General features: G+C 36.0%; 1 protein-coding gene across 2 annotated transcripts in view; it reads left to right on the top strand.

The window, feature by feature from the left end:
- Nucleotides 1–18,641, top strand: part of USP9X (ubiquitin specific peptidase 9 X-linked) — a 100,009-nt gene that overhangs the window by 56,568 nt on the left and 24,800 nt on the right. For both annotated transcript variants that reach the window (XM_062626053.1, XM_062626052.1), the window contains exons 15-26: nt 137–224; nt 980–1,322; nt 2,837–2,932; nt 4,482–4,693; nt 6,485–6,725; nt 6,921–7,070; nt 7,168–7,288; nt 7,749–7,879; nt 8,135–8,413; nt 11,006–11,131; nt 11,605–11,730; nt 15,369–15,535. In XM_062626053.1, coding sequence (XP_062482037.1) covers nt 137–224; nt 980–1,322; nt 2,837–2,932; nt 4,482–4,693; nt 6,485–6,725; nt 6,921–7,070; nt 7,168–7,288; nt 7,749–7,879; nt 8,135–8,413; nt 11,006–11,131; nt 11,605–11,730; nt 15,369–15,535 — 2,080 coding nt within the window. The remainder of the gene's footprint in view (nt 1–136; nt 225–979; nt 1,323–2,836; nt 2,933–4,481; nt 4,694–6,484; nt 6,726–6,920; nt 7,071–7,167; nt 7,289–7,748; nt 7,880–8,134; nt 8,414–11,005; nt 11,132–11,604; nt 11,731–15,368; nt 15,536–18,641) is intronic.

Genomic DNA, 18,641 nt, shown 5'->3' with positions numbered 1-18,641 from the left:
TTTTCATACACCTTACTGAAAATTTATTGTTTTTTGAGTGGTTTTAATTACAAGACTTAAGTCTTCAAATGTGTCTGTTAGGATCAGCATGTCTTTTTCTGAATGTATTGTCTAATAAAACTTTTTATATTTTCAGAGCATGGTGAATATGATCCTCAAACTGTAAGACCAGGAAGCAGATACAGTCATGTACAGGAAGTACAGGAGCGACTTAACTTTTTACGGTTAGTTTTAACTTATCATGTGTTTAACTTCTGTTAACTTTAAAGAGAAGCAAAACCCTAAACTCTGTATCTTTATCTAGCTTTAAGTTCCTGTGTTAACTTCTTCCAAAACACAGATGCAAAAATGCACTGAATGTTTTTGTTTTAGTTTGTTGTTGTCATCCCCACCGCCTCCCCCAAGGTCTTCTATGCTACTATTGGAATATTCGAATAGAATTTACTAGGATCTCTGCAATCCATGCTAGTGATTATGCATTAAGATTTGTGTAGGCTTTGTCTGTTAGTGTGCAGAACCCTACTGACTTGAATACAGTTAGCATGTGGATACAGTTACATACATATTGCTGTAACTTAGCTGAAAATTAAAAATATTTCTGTGGGGATATGCCCATGTGTTCTACCACGTCAGATTTAATTCCATGATCATAAACGAGCATACACTCTTGTCAGACACTGATGTTAGGTTGTCAGAAACTGAGTGTTAAAAAGAGGTTGGAGTAAAAAAAATTAGTGGCTCTTGACCAGCTGCTCTTTGAGTAAAGCAAGAAAACAAAGGACCTGTGCTCATCACAGAGCTGCACTATGTTGGCGTTTTCTTTAAGCTGTGTCTCTCTCAGCTTTTTATTATTTGGTCATACTTGTGATACATATGTGTATAATGTGCATATTCACCTTTTTGCCTGTACTTTTTACTGAATTGTAACTCTAGATGTCTGTTAGACAGTGCTATTAATTGTCTCTTTGTTTTGCTCAAGATTTTTATTGAAGGATGGTCAGCTGTGGCTCTGTGCCCCGCAGGCGAAGCAAATATGGAAGTGTTTAGCTGAAAATGCAGTTTATCTTTGTGATCGTGAAGCCTGTTTTAAATGGTATTCCAAACTAATGGGGGATGAACCAGACTTAGACCCTGACATTAATAAGGACTTCTTTGAAAATAATGTGCTTCAGCTGGATCCTTCCCTATTAACAGAAAATGGAATGAAATGTTTTGAACGTTTCTTCAAAGCTGTGAACTGTCGAGAAGGAAAGCTAGTAGCAAAAAGGCGAGCCTATATGATGGACGATCTGGAATTAATAGGATTAGACTACCTTTGGAGGGTGAGTTAACTGGAGGAAACATGTGAAAGGTTAACTCCTAAGTCTTTCTCAGTCTCTTTTTTGTGTTTTGGGGAATGTGTAATTTAATTAATGTTTATAATAAAATTTAAATAATACTTAAATATAAATTAATAAGTATATTGATAAAATTATTAATAAATTGTTAATTGAGACTGAAATTAAAAAAAGCTCCTTTGCTTGGTAAAAAAGCTACTAAATGCCTGGATGTTGATTCTAGTGTCTTTCCAGCAAGTATGCAAGCTGGTACATTTGCAGACTGATGTTTAATGGAAAGTTATTTGAAACATCAAGTATATTTGTGTATGTGCATGAGACTGAAAATTTACCTATGTTTTTCAAGAAGAAAGGCTTGTTCCATTTGAATTATCTGTAGGTTTTCCTTTCTCCTTCTCATGCATATTAGAAATAAACTTTATTTTGTGTACTTCATAAGCTAATTCATGTAATTCATTCTAGTATGGTAAACTGGAATGATTCTAGATTAGACCAAGTGATGACTGGTCTGATTCTTATATCCCCAACTTTTCACCTGAACATGGTCATAGGTTTTTAACGGAAACATTGTAGCATTTTGTAGCTTGCCAAATATATCAGTGAAAAACACCAATATCTAATTTGATACTTAATTTTTTCAGAATATTTCTAGTTTTCAGGAGCTGCATTGGAACCCACAGTAACACACTGTGGCATGATTATCATGGCTGTGTTTTGTAAAATGTGCTGTATATAAAGCAGTGGTCTTCAGTAATTTTGGTTGTGGCTTATTGAAGGGTTAGGTATTTTAATCCTAGTGATGACAGGTAAACCAAAGATCACAATTTTTATGCAAGTAAGTTTTCACATAGTGTTTGTTTACAAAGTGCACACTTAATGCTAGCATGTTTTAGTTATGAGAATCAATTTACTTCGATCTGCCCTGCTGCTGGCAGTATGACAGAACTTGCGAAGCTTCTGCTCACTATCCTGCAGGGCTTGTCTGTAAGGGCTGCTTTCAGACCTGGTGGCTAATAAACAAAATTTAGATTATCAGGTTAGAAACAGAACTCATTTGCCTGTTCCCCTGCCCCCCACTCACAGCTGTTTAAATACTTTAAAATTCTGGGTTTAAGTCTTTGGTAATGTAGAGTGTTCAAGCATCTGAAAAAATAGTTGTCTTACTCTCTGAAACTAGTGAAAATGGAAATGTAATGTGAATATTAATACATAAACACTGCTTTTATTCAGTTTATAAAGCATCAACTTTTTTTGCTACCTCTGAACTCCTTTAAACTAGTTAATTCTTAATTTTGACTCTTACGTAGTTAACTTCTGTGTAAATTGTATTGATTGTATTTTGCAACCTAGCATTTTAGTCACTTTTGTCTCATAAACTAGGTAGAGATACTGTTGTATCAGGATACTTACATAGATGTTTTGGTTTTAAATTTTACACCAAAAAGTTTTAAGATGTTCTAAAACTTTTTTTTTTCTTTTTTTTTTTTTTATTGTGCTAGGTTGTGATTCAGGGAAATGATGACATCGCAAACAGAGCAATAGATCTTCTTAAAGAGATCTATACTAATCTTGGCCCAAGGTTACAAGTTAATCAGGTAAAAAAAAAAAAAAAAAGCAACAAGAAAACTGGGATGTAATGAGATAGAAAAATAGTGATAAAATAAAGTTTGGTGATATTTGCATATTTGAAAGCTTTGAAAACAGAGAAGACTTTTCATATTTTGGAGAGTATGGGCCTGGGTCCAGCCATCAGGTTCTGGTCAGATGCAGAACTGAGAGCTTTTTCTGATACTTTCAGACTGAATTCTGATAAACTTTTTGCATTTAATTGATCTGTCATGTGCTCTTTCTACTCAGAAAAAGTTGGTATCATATGCATAAGTATGCTTAAGTAATAAGACTTGAATTTGCAGTATGTTCAGTGGGTGGGTCTGTTGAGTGTTGTCATAAGCTCACCTAATCTTTATGTTATGTCCCTTACAAAGGGTCATAGAGTTTCCATATAATGGTCAAGCTGAGCTCTAGCAAACCAGGCATTACCTCCCTGCATTAATATTTTCTGGGAGATATGTTTCAGTGGACAGGGGAAAGAGATGCTGAGTTTCTGAAAGTTCAGAGGAGGTGAACTGTTGGGATTTCACAAATTTTAGGGGGGATATTGTCCTTCAGGCAGTCTTCAGTTGGTAGCTTTTCATATGTATTTCTTAAAACTCCAGTTTTCGTACTGTCCTCAAAAACACTCTTACAGGCTTCAGAGCTGTCAGTCTGATAGATATAGCACAACTGTTCTAGGTAGTGCATTTGCAGCCATTCAAGCTATAACTTAAGTGTAGTGGCAAATGGGCTTTGTGCTTCCTTCTTGCTAAGCATGTATAGATCTGTCCATGTGCACATTGATAGATCTGACATACAGGAGGTGTTGGATTTATATAACATGCACACAAGTATTTTGTTTCAGTGTGATGGTAATTCCTCTGCTCCTGAGTTGCCTGTAAGAAAACTGCATACTGGACTATGGTTTACTGCCATAGCTATGATGTTTTGTTGCAGGCTACTACCTGGAGACACTGCAAACTTTTTATAGCAAAAGTACAGGTTATCTGTCAGGAGCAAGGAGATGTTAGATATCAGACAGAAGGAAAAGATTAGCTGCAGCTGCCACTATACTGAATCTCACTCAAAATTCACTTCTGAGTTAATTCAGGAGAAGAATGCATAGAGTGTATCTGGAACTGTGTTATGTGTTTTGGAGGGGGGGGACATTGTGGTCTGTAAGTGTTGTGTGTTCACTCCTTAAATTAACCTGTACACTAGATTGTCAGCTACAGGTTCTTTAACATCATCTGAGGAAGTAAGAGAGAATAAATTCTAGTGTTTTCTGTTCAGATTTTCACTTTTTCTGTGTAAATGCAAGTTTTTTTCTGTACAGTTACAGCTACTGATGACATGCAAGATTTTTGAAGCGCACACGAAGTTAGAGCTATTTATCAACAGGAGTTTATTCTAAAGTGGAATAAAACCAGAGTCATGTACCTGGCTTTGTTTGGTTGTTGCTTTTTTTCTTTACATCTGCCATTGGTTTATCCAGCTGAAATGATGTTTTTTAATATTTCTTGTAATTGGACCATTTTTCAATGTAATTAGGTAGTGATTCATGAAGACTTCATTCAGTCCTGTTTTGATCGTCTAAAAGCCTCCTATGATACATTATGTGTGTTGGATGGAGATAAAGACAGTATCAATTGTGCAAGACAAGAAGCCATACGAATGGTGAGAGTGTTGACTGTTTTAAGAGAGTATATAAATGAATGTGACAGTGATTACCATGAAGAGAGAACTATTCTACCTATGTCAAGGTATGTGTGAAAACGCACTACTATGATCTTGATTTCTGTTAACCAGAATATTACTGATCTCTTTGTGATTTCTGTGGTCTAAAGGGCATCTGTTCAGGGAATAAACGTATAGAGTTTCAGGATCCTACTTTCTTCACACATGAAACTGGTCTGTAGTTTAAAAAAATAATAAATCTGAAAAATCAGGCAAACACAGGCATATATGAGAGGGACAGCAGACCCGACAATAAAGTTGTTTCTGGTGGTTTATTCTGTAGCTAACACCAGTGTACCTTGTGGCTACATAGTTTTAGATGGGCTTTTTTTTTTTTTTTTTTTAATTTTTCCCGCTTTCCCCCCCCCCCCCCCCCCCCCCCCGATAATTATTTAAAAGCAGTATCATTCTCTAAGTTACTGTGGGCAAAGCTTCCTTATTTTTCATACTCCTGTCATGTCAACCACAAAAAAAGGTGGTGGTAATGTATATCTTCAACCTCCTCTGTATTTGTTTACAGAGATGCTAATCTTACTTTGCAAACTAAAATTTAGCATTATTTCTAAGTGAAATGTTCTGTGTAAGTTGCTCATAAAAAGAGAAAGATGAGAATAGCACTTTGAGATGTATTTATTTTCTGTATACCTTCACTCTTTTTAAATACATCCTTGAGTAAAAAACAGCTTAAATCCTAGTTGCTCCTTCTTCAAAACTGTCTTTGGTACAAAGGAAAAGGAAACGCTTAAATCTAGTGTTGTGTGGTTGTCTTCACAGGCAAAATACTTTATTTCCTGAGAGAGAAAAGCAGAACAGAAAACTGTTTAAATACTCCAGTGATGGTAGCTGATTTCTGTGGGAAGCAAGTCTCAAAAATACATGATGAATACACTGAGATTGCTATGGGTTTATGATGCATCTAATATATTCTTAGACATGATGGGGGTTTGTTGTCCCCTTACTTTAAATGCCCTTTTTGTCAAGAAAATTGAAGAGATGGCTGTTTCTTCGTGATGTGTCAGTAATTTGCAGCACTCCTACAGCATTTTTATTGTTTATATAATTGATTAGTCCTGATGAACTTCTCTTGTTGATTACAGGAGCATCTCTTTTATATAGGCTGTTTATTTGATTAGTCTAACTTTTTCACAGGTCTTGTTAGCAAGGAGCATTTATGAGGAATTTTTTCCTTCTTCTTTTGCGTGGGAGTAGTTTGTTAGGCTTCTCTGGGCACATCTTTCCTAATGAATTCTCTGCCATTGTGCAAAGCGTGATCACTGCTAAGTGTGAAAGCGTTTCTTCTTTTTTTGACCTCTTTAAATTTTTTAAAAGGACTCTAATTTAAAAAAAAAAAATCCTAATATAAAACTTCTGACAGCTTTTGACAGAAGGCATTAAGAACTGCTGTCCTGATGGCTTTTTCTGATCTTGGTGTGTTTAAAACTAAGTTGTTTTGCTAAAAGAGCAAGACATAGTTGCCAGTCTGATTGAGCTTTATTTACATGTTTTCATAAGGAAATTGCAAGCCAGAGAAAAGGTCTAAAACTCCATAAGAGACTTCCCAGAATTCTGTTAAAGTTCCTAATCTGTCTGTAAAGTTGACCATATTCGTAGTGCAGTTGTGTGGAGTGTGGCTTCTTCAGAGTTTCTCTTGTGTGTTATGTCCACATAGTTCCTGGGGCTTGCATAAAATCTCATGCTGGAGTATATCACCATGTGTAAAGATCTGATGTTGAAATATCCACAGCACAAAATTCAGCAGGAAAAGTAATTTCTTTTGTGAGGATGAAAATTACTTTATCTGATTTGTGTGTTTTCAGAGCTTTCCGTGGTAAACATATCACACTAGTGGTTCGTTTTCCAAACCAAGGCCGACAAGTGGAAGATTTGGATATTTGGTCTCATACAAATGACACAATTGGCCAAGTACGGCGTTGTATTCTCAATCGTATTAAAGCCAATAGCGCACACACAAAAGTAGAACTGTTCATTGGTGGTGAGCTGGTGGACCCTGCAGATGATAGAAAATTAATCGGGCAGTTGAATCTCAAAGATAAAACGGTAAGTGCTGCAGGTTGATTGTTTACATCTTCCCTTTTGTAAACGTTTGAAAAATACCATGCATGGGATTGCTTACTTATGTGAAATAGTTCCATTCCTCCTCCTTGTATTATGCCATCAGCATTGTATCAGGTGCTTATTTAGGACAGAATCTTCATTTTTCAGTAGTATTAAAGCTTTGATTGTGTTTTTCAGCTAATTACAGCGAAGCTTACACAGATAAATTCTAATATGCCCTCAAGTCCAGATAGTTCTTCTGACTCTTCAACTGGTTCTCCGGGCAACCATGGCAATCACTACAGTGATGGTCCAAATCCAGAAGTTGAAAGCTGTTTGCCTGGAGTGGTACGCATATTCTGAAATGAACAGTTAAAAGCATTTTTTCCCTAGACTTTGTCTTCAGTTATTTTATGTTGTTTTTTTTTTATTTGCTTATTTTAAGATCATGTCCCTGCATCCTCGGTACATCTCTTTTCTTTGGCAAGTTGCAGACCTGGGCAGTAGCCTAAATATGCCACCTCTTAGAGATGGAGCACGTGTACTTATGAAGCTCATGCCACCAGGTAAAACCTAATTTTATCCTGTTTTATCTTGCAAAATCCTGTGTAATAATTTCTCACCTGTTGTATAAAAATGAGGATAGAGTAGTATGTTCCACTTCTTGGTAATTTTTTGATAATGTAATTTATGACTGTTATCCTAATTGGGATTATAAATGTATTTCCCAGATAGTTATTTCTTGTATGTAAAGTTTGGTTTTGGTAGGGTTCGGTGCAGTGAAAATGGGGAGAAGCATTGTATCTTGGAAATGTTTCTGTAGCACTGCTTTAATAGGATCACATTTGTACTGTCAGAAAAAATCACTGCAGAACACTTCATAGTCTGATCTTCTATCAGTTACATTTTGTGCAACCTTACACTTAAAATTCTTCAGATTTTAATCAATTGTAAATAATCGTAAGTGTTATTACTGTCTTGTTCTAGGTTTGTTCAAAATATTTATAAGTTGTGTTTTTATTGCAGATAACACTACCGTTGAGAAACTAAGAGCTATTTGTTTAGATCATGCAAAGCTTGGGGAAAGCAGCCTTAGTCCATCCCTTGATTCTCTGTTCTTTGGTCCTTCTGCCTCACAAGTGCTGTATCTAACAGAGGTTTGTGATGCTTTGCTGTTATGTAAAAATTTTCAACTCTGTCTTTGGAAATCCTTTTTGTAACATTATGGAAGCCTAAGACCAAATTCTGGTTTGAAATTAACAATTGAAGATACCTAACAATTTACTGAAATAAACTGGTGTATGACAAATGCTGTCAAAGCATTGCCTAAGTAATATTCCAACACAGACTCATGTTCAGTCATCTGTATTCAATTTAGTGCATTTCTGTTAACTCTGTATTTTGTTCTGCAGGTAGTTTATGCCTTGTTAATGCCTGCCAGTGCACCTCTGGGAGAAGATGCCAGCGACTTTCAATACAACTTCTTAAAAAGTGGTGGCTTGCCTCTTGTATTGAGCATGCTGACTAGAAATAACTTCCTCCCAAATGCAGATATGGAAACTCGAAGGGGTGCCTACCTTAATGCTCTAAAAATAGCCAAATTATTGCTAACAGCAATTGGATATGGCCATGTTCGAGCTGTGGCAGAAGCTTGTCAGCCAGTTGTGGAAGGCACAAGTACAATTTCACCGGTAATACAAATGTTCCTTGCTTCAAATACCAGCTTACTTTGGTTTTATATTGTCTCTAGCAACATTTCTCTACTCTCTATTGACAATCTTTGAGTTGCATATCAAGAACTCGTGGTACTTTCAGATAATGTTATCTTGTAATTCTAAAAAAAAAGAAGTCAACTTACTAAACAAATTCTGTTTCTTTCTGACTGTAGAAAAGTTAGATGTGAGATCCACTTGCTTTTATGTATGTACTTACTATGCAAGTACGTCTATCCCATACATGTGAATTCTGATTTTTTTTTTTTTTTTTTTTGAGCTGTGGAGTCTACATTCGATGTGCCTCTGAATTTCTTCCATCTTCTATTTAGAGCATAAAACAACAGAATTGACACTGAGTCTTGCTAGCGCTTTTTGTACACAAAAATAAGTTCCTGGCTTGCTAGATTCTTAATTCTGTCCATTGCTCGTAGAAAGCTCTTGCAGAGAACAGCTAGGTACACTGCAAAGTTGAGTGTTGATAGTTGAAAGGAGTTCTACCCTAAGATTTCTCGGAGTTGGAAAGGGAAGTTCTGAACTGTGATCTAACGTGTCCGTAATAATAGATTTTTTGATGTTTAATATGGCTGGCTAGCTTGTCTGCATCTGGACAGATATGTTGTGGGTCAAGATTTTATTTCTGCCCTGTTAAAGAAGGCGTACAGTGTAGACCCAAAAAGAAAAAAATGCTGCTTTCCTTCTTGGACAATTACTTCCAGGTATTCCAGCTATTTATTTTGTTTTTTGTTTTTTTCTTGTGAGATTTTGTCCCAGATGGTTGCTTGAGCTATCAACTTATGCTCAACAATACATAACAGGGCCCCACTTCAGAGCACTTTTTTCTAGTATCTGTACTAAGATCCATCTCTGAATCAGAGAAGTACATTCCTCTTAAGTCTGAAAAATAAGTATCTGTTCTGGTTAGCAGCATCTATTAGAAGATACCTAATTCATTCTTTTTCAAGGAAGTCAAAAGTCCTGATTGCAAAAAGGTGAATATCCCTCTTTATGTCTCATGTTAGAATATAATAAAAAACATCTTCAAGCAAACATGTTTCCTGCCCTGTCCCTCATCTATTTAAAATGAGTAAATGTTACTGCCCTATTTTCTTACGATTATTTGGAACACAGATAACAGTTGATTCTTGAAGTACTGTTTGAAACAACAGTCTTGAAGTACTGTTTGAAACAGATTAATGATGCCCACTTAGGAGGAAGCAGCATTTGTCCATGACTACTGACATTCAATGTTTAATGTTTCAAGCACCCAATTTGTTAACTGCTTTGTTGGAAAAAAAACTGTTATTCTTGCTGTCATCGTCATCCTGTTTGAAGGACTTTGGTCTTTATAATTTTTATTGCTGCAGCACCAGTGAGCTTACACATTGGGTTGGAGGTGAGATTTTTGAACACTTTGCACCTTTCTTGTCTAAAACATAAGTACCACATCATAACTTTGTCTTGGCTTTCCATCTGTACTTAAGATAACAAGATAACCATTATTACATGTCTGCAGTCTTCCTGTTATCAGTCTGCTGCTGTCACTAGGACCTTTTAGATTTTTATTTTCTTTTTTGCTTTCATAGCAAGTTGAAGCAGTAATGTTAGGCATAGTATTCTGGTTCACAGATCCTGATTTGCCCCCATATATATTGTTTGATTATTTACAGCCTGCTTCCAATAGTTATATTAACTCTAAGCTCTGTCCGTCATCAGTGGAAGTTCTGTAATTTTGCTCCCTGAATCAAGTGTCTTTAGTGAACCTGTTAAAGCAAAGGGATATGACCAGCGTCAGGTGTTACAGAACAACTTCATGGAGTACCTTTTGAGCAGCATTTGAGACAGGGGTTTTGGTTGAAATGGTAATAGAAACTGAGGAAACTCTTTTGTGCAAGACCATGGCATACAGTCCTTTCAAGTAAGTTTGTCTATGGGAAGGAAACAACCATATTGGATTTGACCTGTTAAAACTGTGAAGCTCTGTCAGACAAAGAAACTTCATGAGAACGAGCTCCATGCTCAAACCAGTACAAAAAAAAACGGTTGTCTTGCTGTTGTTCCTGTTGTGAAAGTGTGATAAAGAATGGGAGGGATAATTCGGAACAGAATTCTTCAACAGGGCTTTAACACAAATGCGTAAAATTTACTTAACTATAACGAAAATTACAGCTATGTTCTTCCTGGACACTAGTAGCGAATCCAGAGGGAGACTTATTGTTTTAGCATACCCATTCTTTCCTACATCATCAGGAAGGGAAGAAGGCATCTAAATGTTATATTAATGTTAACTTGAAATAATTGGATCAGTAGAGAAACCCCCAAACCTACAACATAGTTTTGAGCAAGTGCCTCTTAACTGCTTGTGTTCTGTGATTGTCCAGGATAGCATGCGATGTCTTCAGATGTGATGGTATCTATTTGAAAATGAGGGGGCTTATTTTTCTTGGTGTTTGCATTTTCTGTCCTTCCAAGATCTTTCTTAATTCTACCAAACCTTTCCAAGTAACATTAGCTTTTCATATCTTCTTGTTTTCTTTTTTCTATGTATAAATAAGAAATACTTTCTTCCAGATAAATCAGGCTACGCATGACCAGGCAGTGGTGCTACAAAATGCCCTACAAAACATTCCTAATCCAACTTCAGAATGCATGCTAAGAAATGTAGCAATACGTCTTGCACAACAAATATCTGATGAGGTTAGTGAATTGTATCTGTAAAATCAGACAGTTGAACTCTGATTTAACTAGATTCCTTATGCAGAAGAAATGTCTTTGCAGTAAGGTATGAAAAAAGGGTTTTAATTGTGCCTTTGCCCTTTTTAGAGGACTTCTAATAAATAAGTTTCTGCTTTCACCAGGCACGTCAAAGCAAACAAAATCTGAATTTCTTTGACAGTATCACTGTGTCTGTAAGTTTCTGAAGTTATGAAAACTGCTGCAGATTTTAAGTTCACATGTTAATTTACATGCTACTTCTATTAAAAAATAAAATATGACATACAAATGCTTTTCAAGATGCATCATCTTTTTTCTATTTAAAGAAAAATTCTATGTTAAATTTTAAAACTTTAAACTTTCTATAAAATACGTTTGTAAGAGTTCAGAAACCATTGTAATGTTATTTGCAACTGCATTTTAATGTTGCTTTGGTTTATTTCTCTTTTTTTCAGGCTTCAAAATACATCCCTGATATCTGTGTTATTAGGGCAGTACAAAAAATTGTTTGGGCATCAGGTTGTGGGTCAGTTCAACTGGTTTTCAGCTCAAATGAGGAAATTAGTAAAATCTATGAAAAGGTAAGAACTCCCAAGCAACTTCTTTTCTAACTGGTGTTTTTCTTACAGAAGAGACAGTATCAACCAGGTCAGACTTAGTGTGATGAGCTTTTAGGTGGATGTCTTCGTGATGGAGTCTAGTAATTGGTACTTGTAGTCTAGAACATGTCGCTTGTCATACCACAGTTTAATTCTCTATTTGAAATTACTCTTCTCAGTAACTATTTAATTGTAACTTAAATCTGATGTCAGTTCAAAAATGCACCAGTTCTGTAAGCTGCTAACATATTTTCAGCCCAGTTAGATTCTGTGTCGAAATAAGGAATAAGCGTTTCTTGCAATGCAAATGTTTTCTGTTCTTTGAACTTAAAGGTATATTCCTCAAAAGCTGATGTAAAGTGTATGTGCAGTCTAGAATGAGAAACAAAGTAATTGATTTGAAATCAGCGCTGAAACACTGGTAAAATGAAAGTTCAGTGCCAATCCTTTATGGGTTTTTTCTTTTATTATGTAGATGTGTAAAATATATTCATGGTTTCACATGTGGCTTATGCAGATCATTTGGAGTTGGGGGTTGTATGTATGTTATGACATACCTCGTTTAATGAACGTTGCTTACAGTTTTAGGAAATAGTAATCTGTATTCTGGAAGTGATTTAAGAAATAAATTTTGTTAAGTATCTTCTTGTTTGTCTTGTAAAATCAATTAATGCTTCAGAGTTAAAGGGAAAGGAATATCTAGGGTTGTGCTTAAATGATCAGTTAGAGGAAGAATATTTACTTCAAATTGCAACGCCTTTTCATTTAGCTTACATAGGGATATAATGGTATCTGCTTTGATTGCTGTGGGAATGACAGCTTCATGAAATAAGTTGGAGTGGGGTGGTTGTGTTTCTATGAGTTGGTTTGTTTTCTTTTTTAATTGATGTGATTAACTTGCATATAAAATGTAGTTTAGTTAGCATGACAGTCCAGGCATATGAAGATGTGCTCCTACATCTACACATCCATAGAATCATAGAATAGTTAGGGTTGGAAAGGACCTTAAGATCATCTAGTTCCAACCTCCCTGCCATGGGCAGGGACACCTCACACTAAACCATGTCACCCAAGGCTCTGTCCAACTTGGCCCTGGACACTGCCAGGGATGGAGCATTCACAGCTTCCTTGGGCAACCCATTCCAGTGCCTCACCACTCTCACAGTAAAGAACTTCCTCCTTATATGTAACCTGAACTTCCCCTGTTTAAGTTTTAACCCGTTACCCCTTGTCCTATCACTGCAGTCCCTCCCCCAGTATCCCTGTAGGCCCTCTTCAGATACTGGAAGGCTGCTCTCAGTTCTCCACGCAGCCTTCTGTTGTTCTCCAGGCTGAACAGCCCCAGTGTTTTCAGCAGTATTGTTCTAGAGAAAATACACCTAAAGGAAAATACACCTAAATGTCCTCCGGGTATTTTTCTGGGTGAAAATTTTGCAGTTAAGTTCTATAAGAATACTTTCAAACAATTGAAGTTTTAAAATAGTTGAAGTTTAAGCTGCACATGATCAGTCATCCTTCAAATGACTTTTTTATGATTATGATTATTTTTTATGATTATTATTGACACTTAACTTGACATTTGTAATAAATGGCAGCTGCATTTGATTTATGCTAGGCAAAAGGAAGTAAAAATGGTAGTGAAAAATATAAAAAGAGGAAGAAAATGCAGAAATAATAAGGGGGGATAAAGAACACTGTTAAAATAACATAGAAATTATTGCAGAAAAAAAGGAATATGAGGCATGAAAATACACACTTTCAGTATAAGAGAACTGTGTTTGGTTGTAGATGACAGAAAATATCTCCTGTGGTATTTTATAAAGATTGAATAAACCAGTGACTGACAAACACTGGCTTAGAGGAAAAAGTGTTTCAAGAAAAATGCTTTCAGTTTCCTGAGTTTACCACTAAATCTTAGACTTAGCTCATAGGTCATAGGAGTATTTTGCTGAGTCTATGGTGCAGAGATTTATCATTAAATGTTAGTTTAAGAACAAAAGCAGACTTATCTTTGTGAAGTCAGGAATGTCATGTCAGGATTCCTGAAAACATCAAAGGCAACTATGGTAAACTTTTTTACTATGAGCACTTCAGAGTAGTCTCATTAAGTATGACTTATGCAACAGTGTTGTGAGCGCTTTAAGAAGCTTCTGAACTTAACTGGTGAATTCAGTTAGACTTTAAAGCCAAGATAAATTATTTTGAGAGCATAACTTTTATGGAGTCTCTTTTGCCTTCTGCCTAAAAATTCTGGTATGGGAGTCCTCTCAGTGGTTGAAAAAGGCTGTGTGTGACTTTCAGTGGTGTCAAACTGCCATTTTCTTATTATCTCAGAGAAGGCTCATACCCACCTGAAATACCACAACTATGCTGCTTGCACAAACTCATGAGCTCTTGGTGCCTGTGTATAGGGAAGTACTTCATTGAATAGAAAATTCACTTTTCCTTTCTACTAGATCTCTGCACCCATGCAAAAATTATTTTCTTTCTACATAGAGCTTCAGTACAGAAGCAGGTGCAGTCCTGAACTTGTTGAAAACATTTTGCTTTTACTTTCCTGTCTTGAGATATGTCAGAATTATGTCAGAATTACAGTGGCCTCCTGCTGCAGTGGTAGTGACTGTCCCTGATTTTTAGCTGTTGCACAAAGATAAAATAGTGTCTATTGCCAGACTGAGACATACTTCATTCTCTTCTACTGCTGTTTACAATTAGTTATCTCTTCTACATTGTAATCACCTCTTTCTGCCTACTTATTCTTGATACCTTTCCATGTATAAAACACTTAATGGCTGTAGTTAATGTTGCTAACCTGCAGCCAGGATTACTGGTGAGTTAAGATTGAAACCTACTCACATTCAGTTTCTTCAGAACTTCTTCAAGCTAATTAATTTTGGCTTAGATGGAGGACAGGGCTTGCTTTTTATTCTCAAGTATTATTTTGGAGAAATGTACCAAAATCAACTTGCTAGATTCAGTTTTTTAATTGAAAGAGTAACCTATGTACCAATTAAAAATATTATTCTTTCCTATTTCAAAAATCACCATAGAATCTGTTTGAAAATTGTTTCAGATGCTTTGCGTTTCTGAAAAATAGTGAAGTGCTGAATAAATTCTAGCAGTATTAAGAAACTTTTGTTAAATAAGTTGTGAGTGTCAAAGCTTTGTAAAACTGAACTTCTTGAAGAGTTTTACAGCATTGTTGCCTTCCTGTGTTTAAGTAGTAACTGTTTCCAAAGCTTTAAACTTCAGGTTCTGAGTAGTAAAGAAAAACATCTTATTTAAGAATTAACCCAAGTACAAACCAAAAAAAAAAACCAACCCTAACATTATTAACTGTTGTAACTTTTGCCTACGAGCTTCCTATTTCATTTCTGGCTCCTTAAGTTCATGCTTGGAAGCCTCCTTTGAGAAGCACAGTACTGGAAGTTCAGGTCATTCCACGGAGTGCTCTGAATCACATCTGAGTGGAGTGCATAGAATACTTGGCACTGATAATCACTTAGTATACAGATTTGTGGTTTGTGTTTGTGTTAAGAGTATGTACCTTGGAGCCAGTTGGGTTTCTTTGAATATTTTTTTTCTATACCCACTTTGTGTTCTCTTTTTTATATTCACAGACAAATGCAGGAAATGAACCAGACATAGAAGATGAACAGGTTTGCTGTGAAGCACTGGAGGTGATGACCCTGTGTTTTGCTTTGATTCCAACAGCACTGGATGCACTCAGTAAAGAAAAGGCATGGCAGACATTTATCATTGATTTGCTATTGCACTGTCACAGCAAGTAAGTTTTGGTGTTTTGGTTGGTTTTTTAATCACAAAATCACAGAGTCATTAGGGTTGCAAGGGACCTCTGGAGATCATCTAGCCCAAACCCCTCTGTCAAGGCAGGGCTACCTGGAGCAGGTTACACAGGAACATGTCCTGGTGGGGTTTAAATGCCGTCAGAAAGGGAGACTCCACGACTCCTCCTGGACAGCCTGTTCCAGTGTTCTGCCACCCTCAATGTAAAGAAGTTCTTCCTCATGTTGAGGCGAAATGTCTTGTGTTTTAGTTTATGCACAACTCTCCTTGTCCTCTTGCTGGATGAGGAGCAATTATTTTACAATTCAAAATTAATATAAAGCCTAAACACAGAGCAGTGACTTCTTATTTAAGTGATTTTTCTCTGCAGTTGTTTTAATTTATTGTTTAGCAATATAAATCTGTAATTTGGATACCTGTCCTAAAGTGGCAGCTGTATCAGTTCCATCTTCTTTGTGTTCATAAGGAGGATATTGTGAAGCAAGACGGATGCCAGATAATGTGCTACTGATGGCTTTAGAACAACTTTAGAATAAAATCATAGGTAATTTGTTTTTCAGAAGTTGTGTGAATACTCACTACGTTAGAACATTTAAGTAACTTAGGTATAGAAGAACTTTCTTATACTTCTGCTAAATAAAGGCAAAACACAGTACTAAGTACTAGCAGTTTGAGGAGAGGGGGAATTTAAGATTAATCCTCTGATTTTTGTACTGGAGTGGCACACTTCTGAGTTCTCATGTGACACATGTTTTACATAGAGCTGTCACACTGGGGAGAGACAGGAAAAACTATCAGGAGCTGCCAAGAGCTATGTGTGTCTGTTGCCCTGCAGTCTTGCCCCTTGGAGTTAGGGGATCTCTTGTTATCTCCAGGCTTTTCCTACACATCTGCTCAGACAGCATCTGCACAATACAGCATCTGTGCAATGTGCGTCTTGTGACTTTTAGCCCATCTGAAATTGTGGAGTATTGGGCAGGGGGGTGTTTTTCAAAGCTATCCGGGTGGAAAGTTTTGGTATGTTGCTATTAAACTTAGTTACTGGTGCTTTGAATTGTTACTAAAGATCTAGTTTTGTCAGATATGTATTATGTTAACTTTTCATTGAGAAATGCCAGAGATCAGAAATTAGTGGCATTATATAAGCCTTTCAGTACATTTTAAATGGAGTCAGATTGTGATGCTCTCAGGTGAACAGGGTCAGAATTTCAGCACCATGTTTTCTTGTTTCTACTTTTCTAGATAAAACAGGTTGCTAAGTCTCATGTTCAGGAATATTCACATTCAGTTTTTTCAGAACTTCTATTTAATTAGTTTTGGCTTAGATGGAGGAAAAGCCTTGCTTTTATTCTCAAGTATTTATTTTAGAGAAATGTATCAAAACACGCATGAGTCAAATCTTTAATTGAAAGAGTAACCCATGTACCAATTAGAAATACTATTCTATTTAAAAAATCACCACAGCAACTATGTTTGAAAATTGTTTCAGCTACTTTGTGTTTCTGAAAAAACAGTGAAGTGCTGAATAAATTCTAGCAAGAAACATGTTTTGCAGTTTTACTTTTCTAGGTAAAATAGGTTGATAAGTCTTATGTTCAGGAATATTCACCATAACAAAATAATCAATGGTATCATCAGAATATCTCTTTATAATGAATTATTTGCACATTCTGGTGAAACCGTGGAGTGTTGTTATTGGAATCTCACAAGCTTTATTAGTTTGCAACCTGTGTTATAGGATGTTGAATTTTCAGGTTCACTGAAGCTTGTTATTATCATTGAAGTTAGACAAGTTTAACAAAACATGCTGGCAAATATACGTTGTAACTTTATACATTAAATGGAACAAGCTGTCTTTCACTATTTTTGGTAACTTTCAAGGCTGATGAGTAAGAAATCACTACATTTTATTTTTAAAAACATCAACAGTTGATACCAAGTTACTGTTTTGACAGTAAGTGTATGTTGGCCACATGTCACATTTGGAGCACCAGTACAACTGAATAGCATGGGCAAGTGTCAGTGCCCCATCCTTTGATTTTTTTTATTTTTTTATTTTTTAATTTTTAGTATCTGTCTGAAGATTTATGAGATCTGTGGCTTTTTAACATAATCTTAACTGTGAAAATACAAGTAATGAGTGATAATTTCTATAATAAATGTCACTGTAGTTATTTGACTTTGTGCTTTATATTTGGAGTTAAGGTGACATTTCTCAAGCGTTCACCAGCATTTATTTATATTTCAGTTAGTGTTTGGTATCAACAGTTACCACTCTTTCTGTCTTTGAAACTGCAGATGCTCTTCATGAGGATTTTTCTATTCTGGTTGTATTTCTTTAATGAAGTGGACTCTTGGTTCTAATCAGAACTTCTATAAGTCTTAAACAGTTTAGTCTCTGAATTTCATTTTGCAGATTGCATCTAACACAGTTTGTGATGGAGATAGAATGGCATCTTAGCAAAGCCTAGTCTTGATTTAAAGATTGGAATATCTGTTGTGGTTTTGCCAGTTTCTTCTGATGATTACTCTTGCTGATTTGAGCTTTGTTGACTGAATTTGAAACCCAGCTGTATGATGATATTATGTCTACTGAATAGTTAATTGTTGTACTTTTCTTCCTAAAATACTGGAAGAAACAATCTGTGTGGGCTTCTCTTTCTGCATGTGTGTTGGCATGTCAGCCCACATCTGAACAGCTGTGTTTTAATTCCCTGGATATGTTAGCTTCTTGCCCTTTAATAATAAGAGTAGCATTAATAGATGTGGTTGGTTTGTTTTGTCGGAGGGGAGAAAATTTTTAAGGGCTTCTCTTCTCCAAGTGAACTGCTGCTCAGCTCCTTATCTCTGCTTTTTTTTTCCCTCTACCAGAATGGGAAATGAGCTGAATTTATTGTATGGAGAAATGCTTCATATTGTCCGTAGAAGCTAACTTTTGAGCTGTCTTCTCTCATATGCTTGTAAAACTTCTGATACATCTGATAATCTCACTTTGAATGCAGCTGTTCATTATTACATGATAGAACAGCATTAAATATGAGTAGAAACAGAAGACTGCTTTGAAAATAAAGACTGTGAAGTAATCA

Source organism: Pezoporus occidentalis, unplaced genomic scaffold (assembly GCF_034315485.1).
Source record: "Pezoporus occidentalis ecotype Australia unplaced genomic scaffold, CSIRO_AGI_Poc_V1 ctg288, whole genome shotgun sequence".
NCBI classification, from domain to species: Eukaryota; Metazoa; Chordata; class Aves; order Psittaciformes; family Psittacidae; genus Pezoporus; species Pezoporus occidentalis.
Note: the sequence above shows the minus strand (reverse complement) of the source record. Positions and strands in the feature narration are given on the sequence as shown.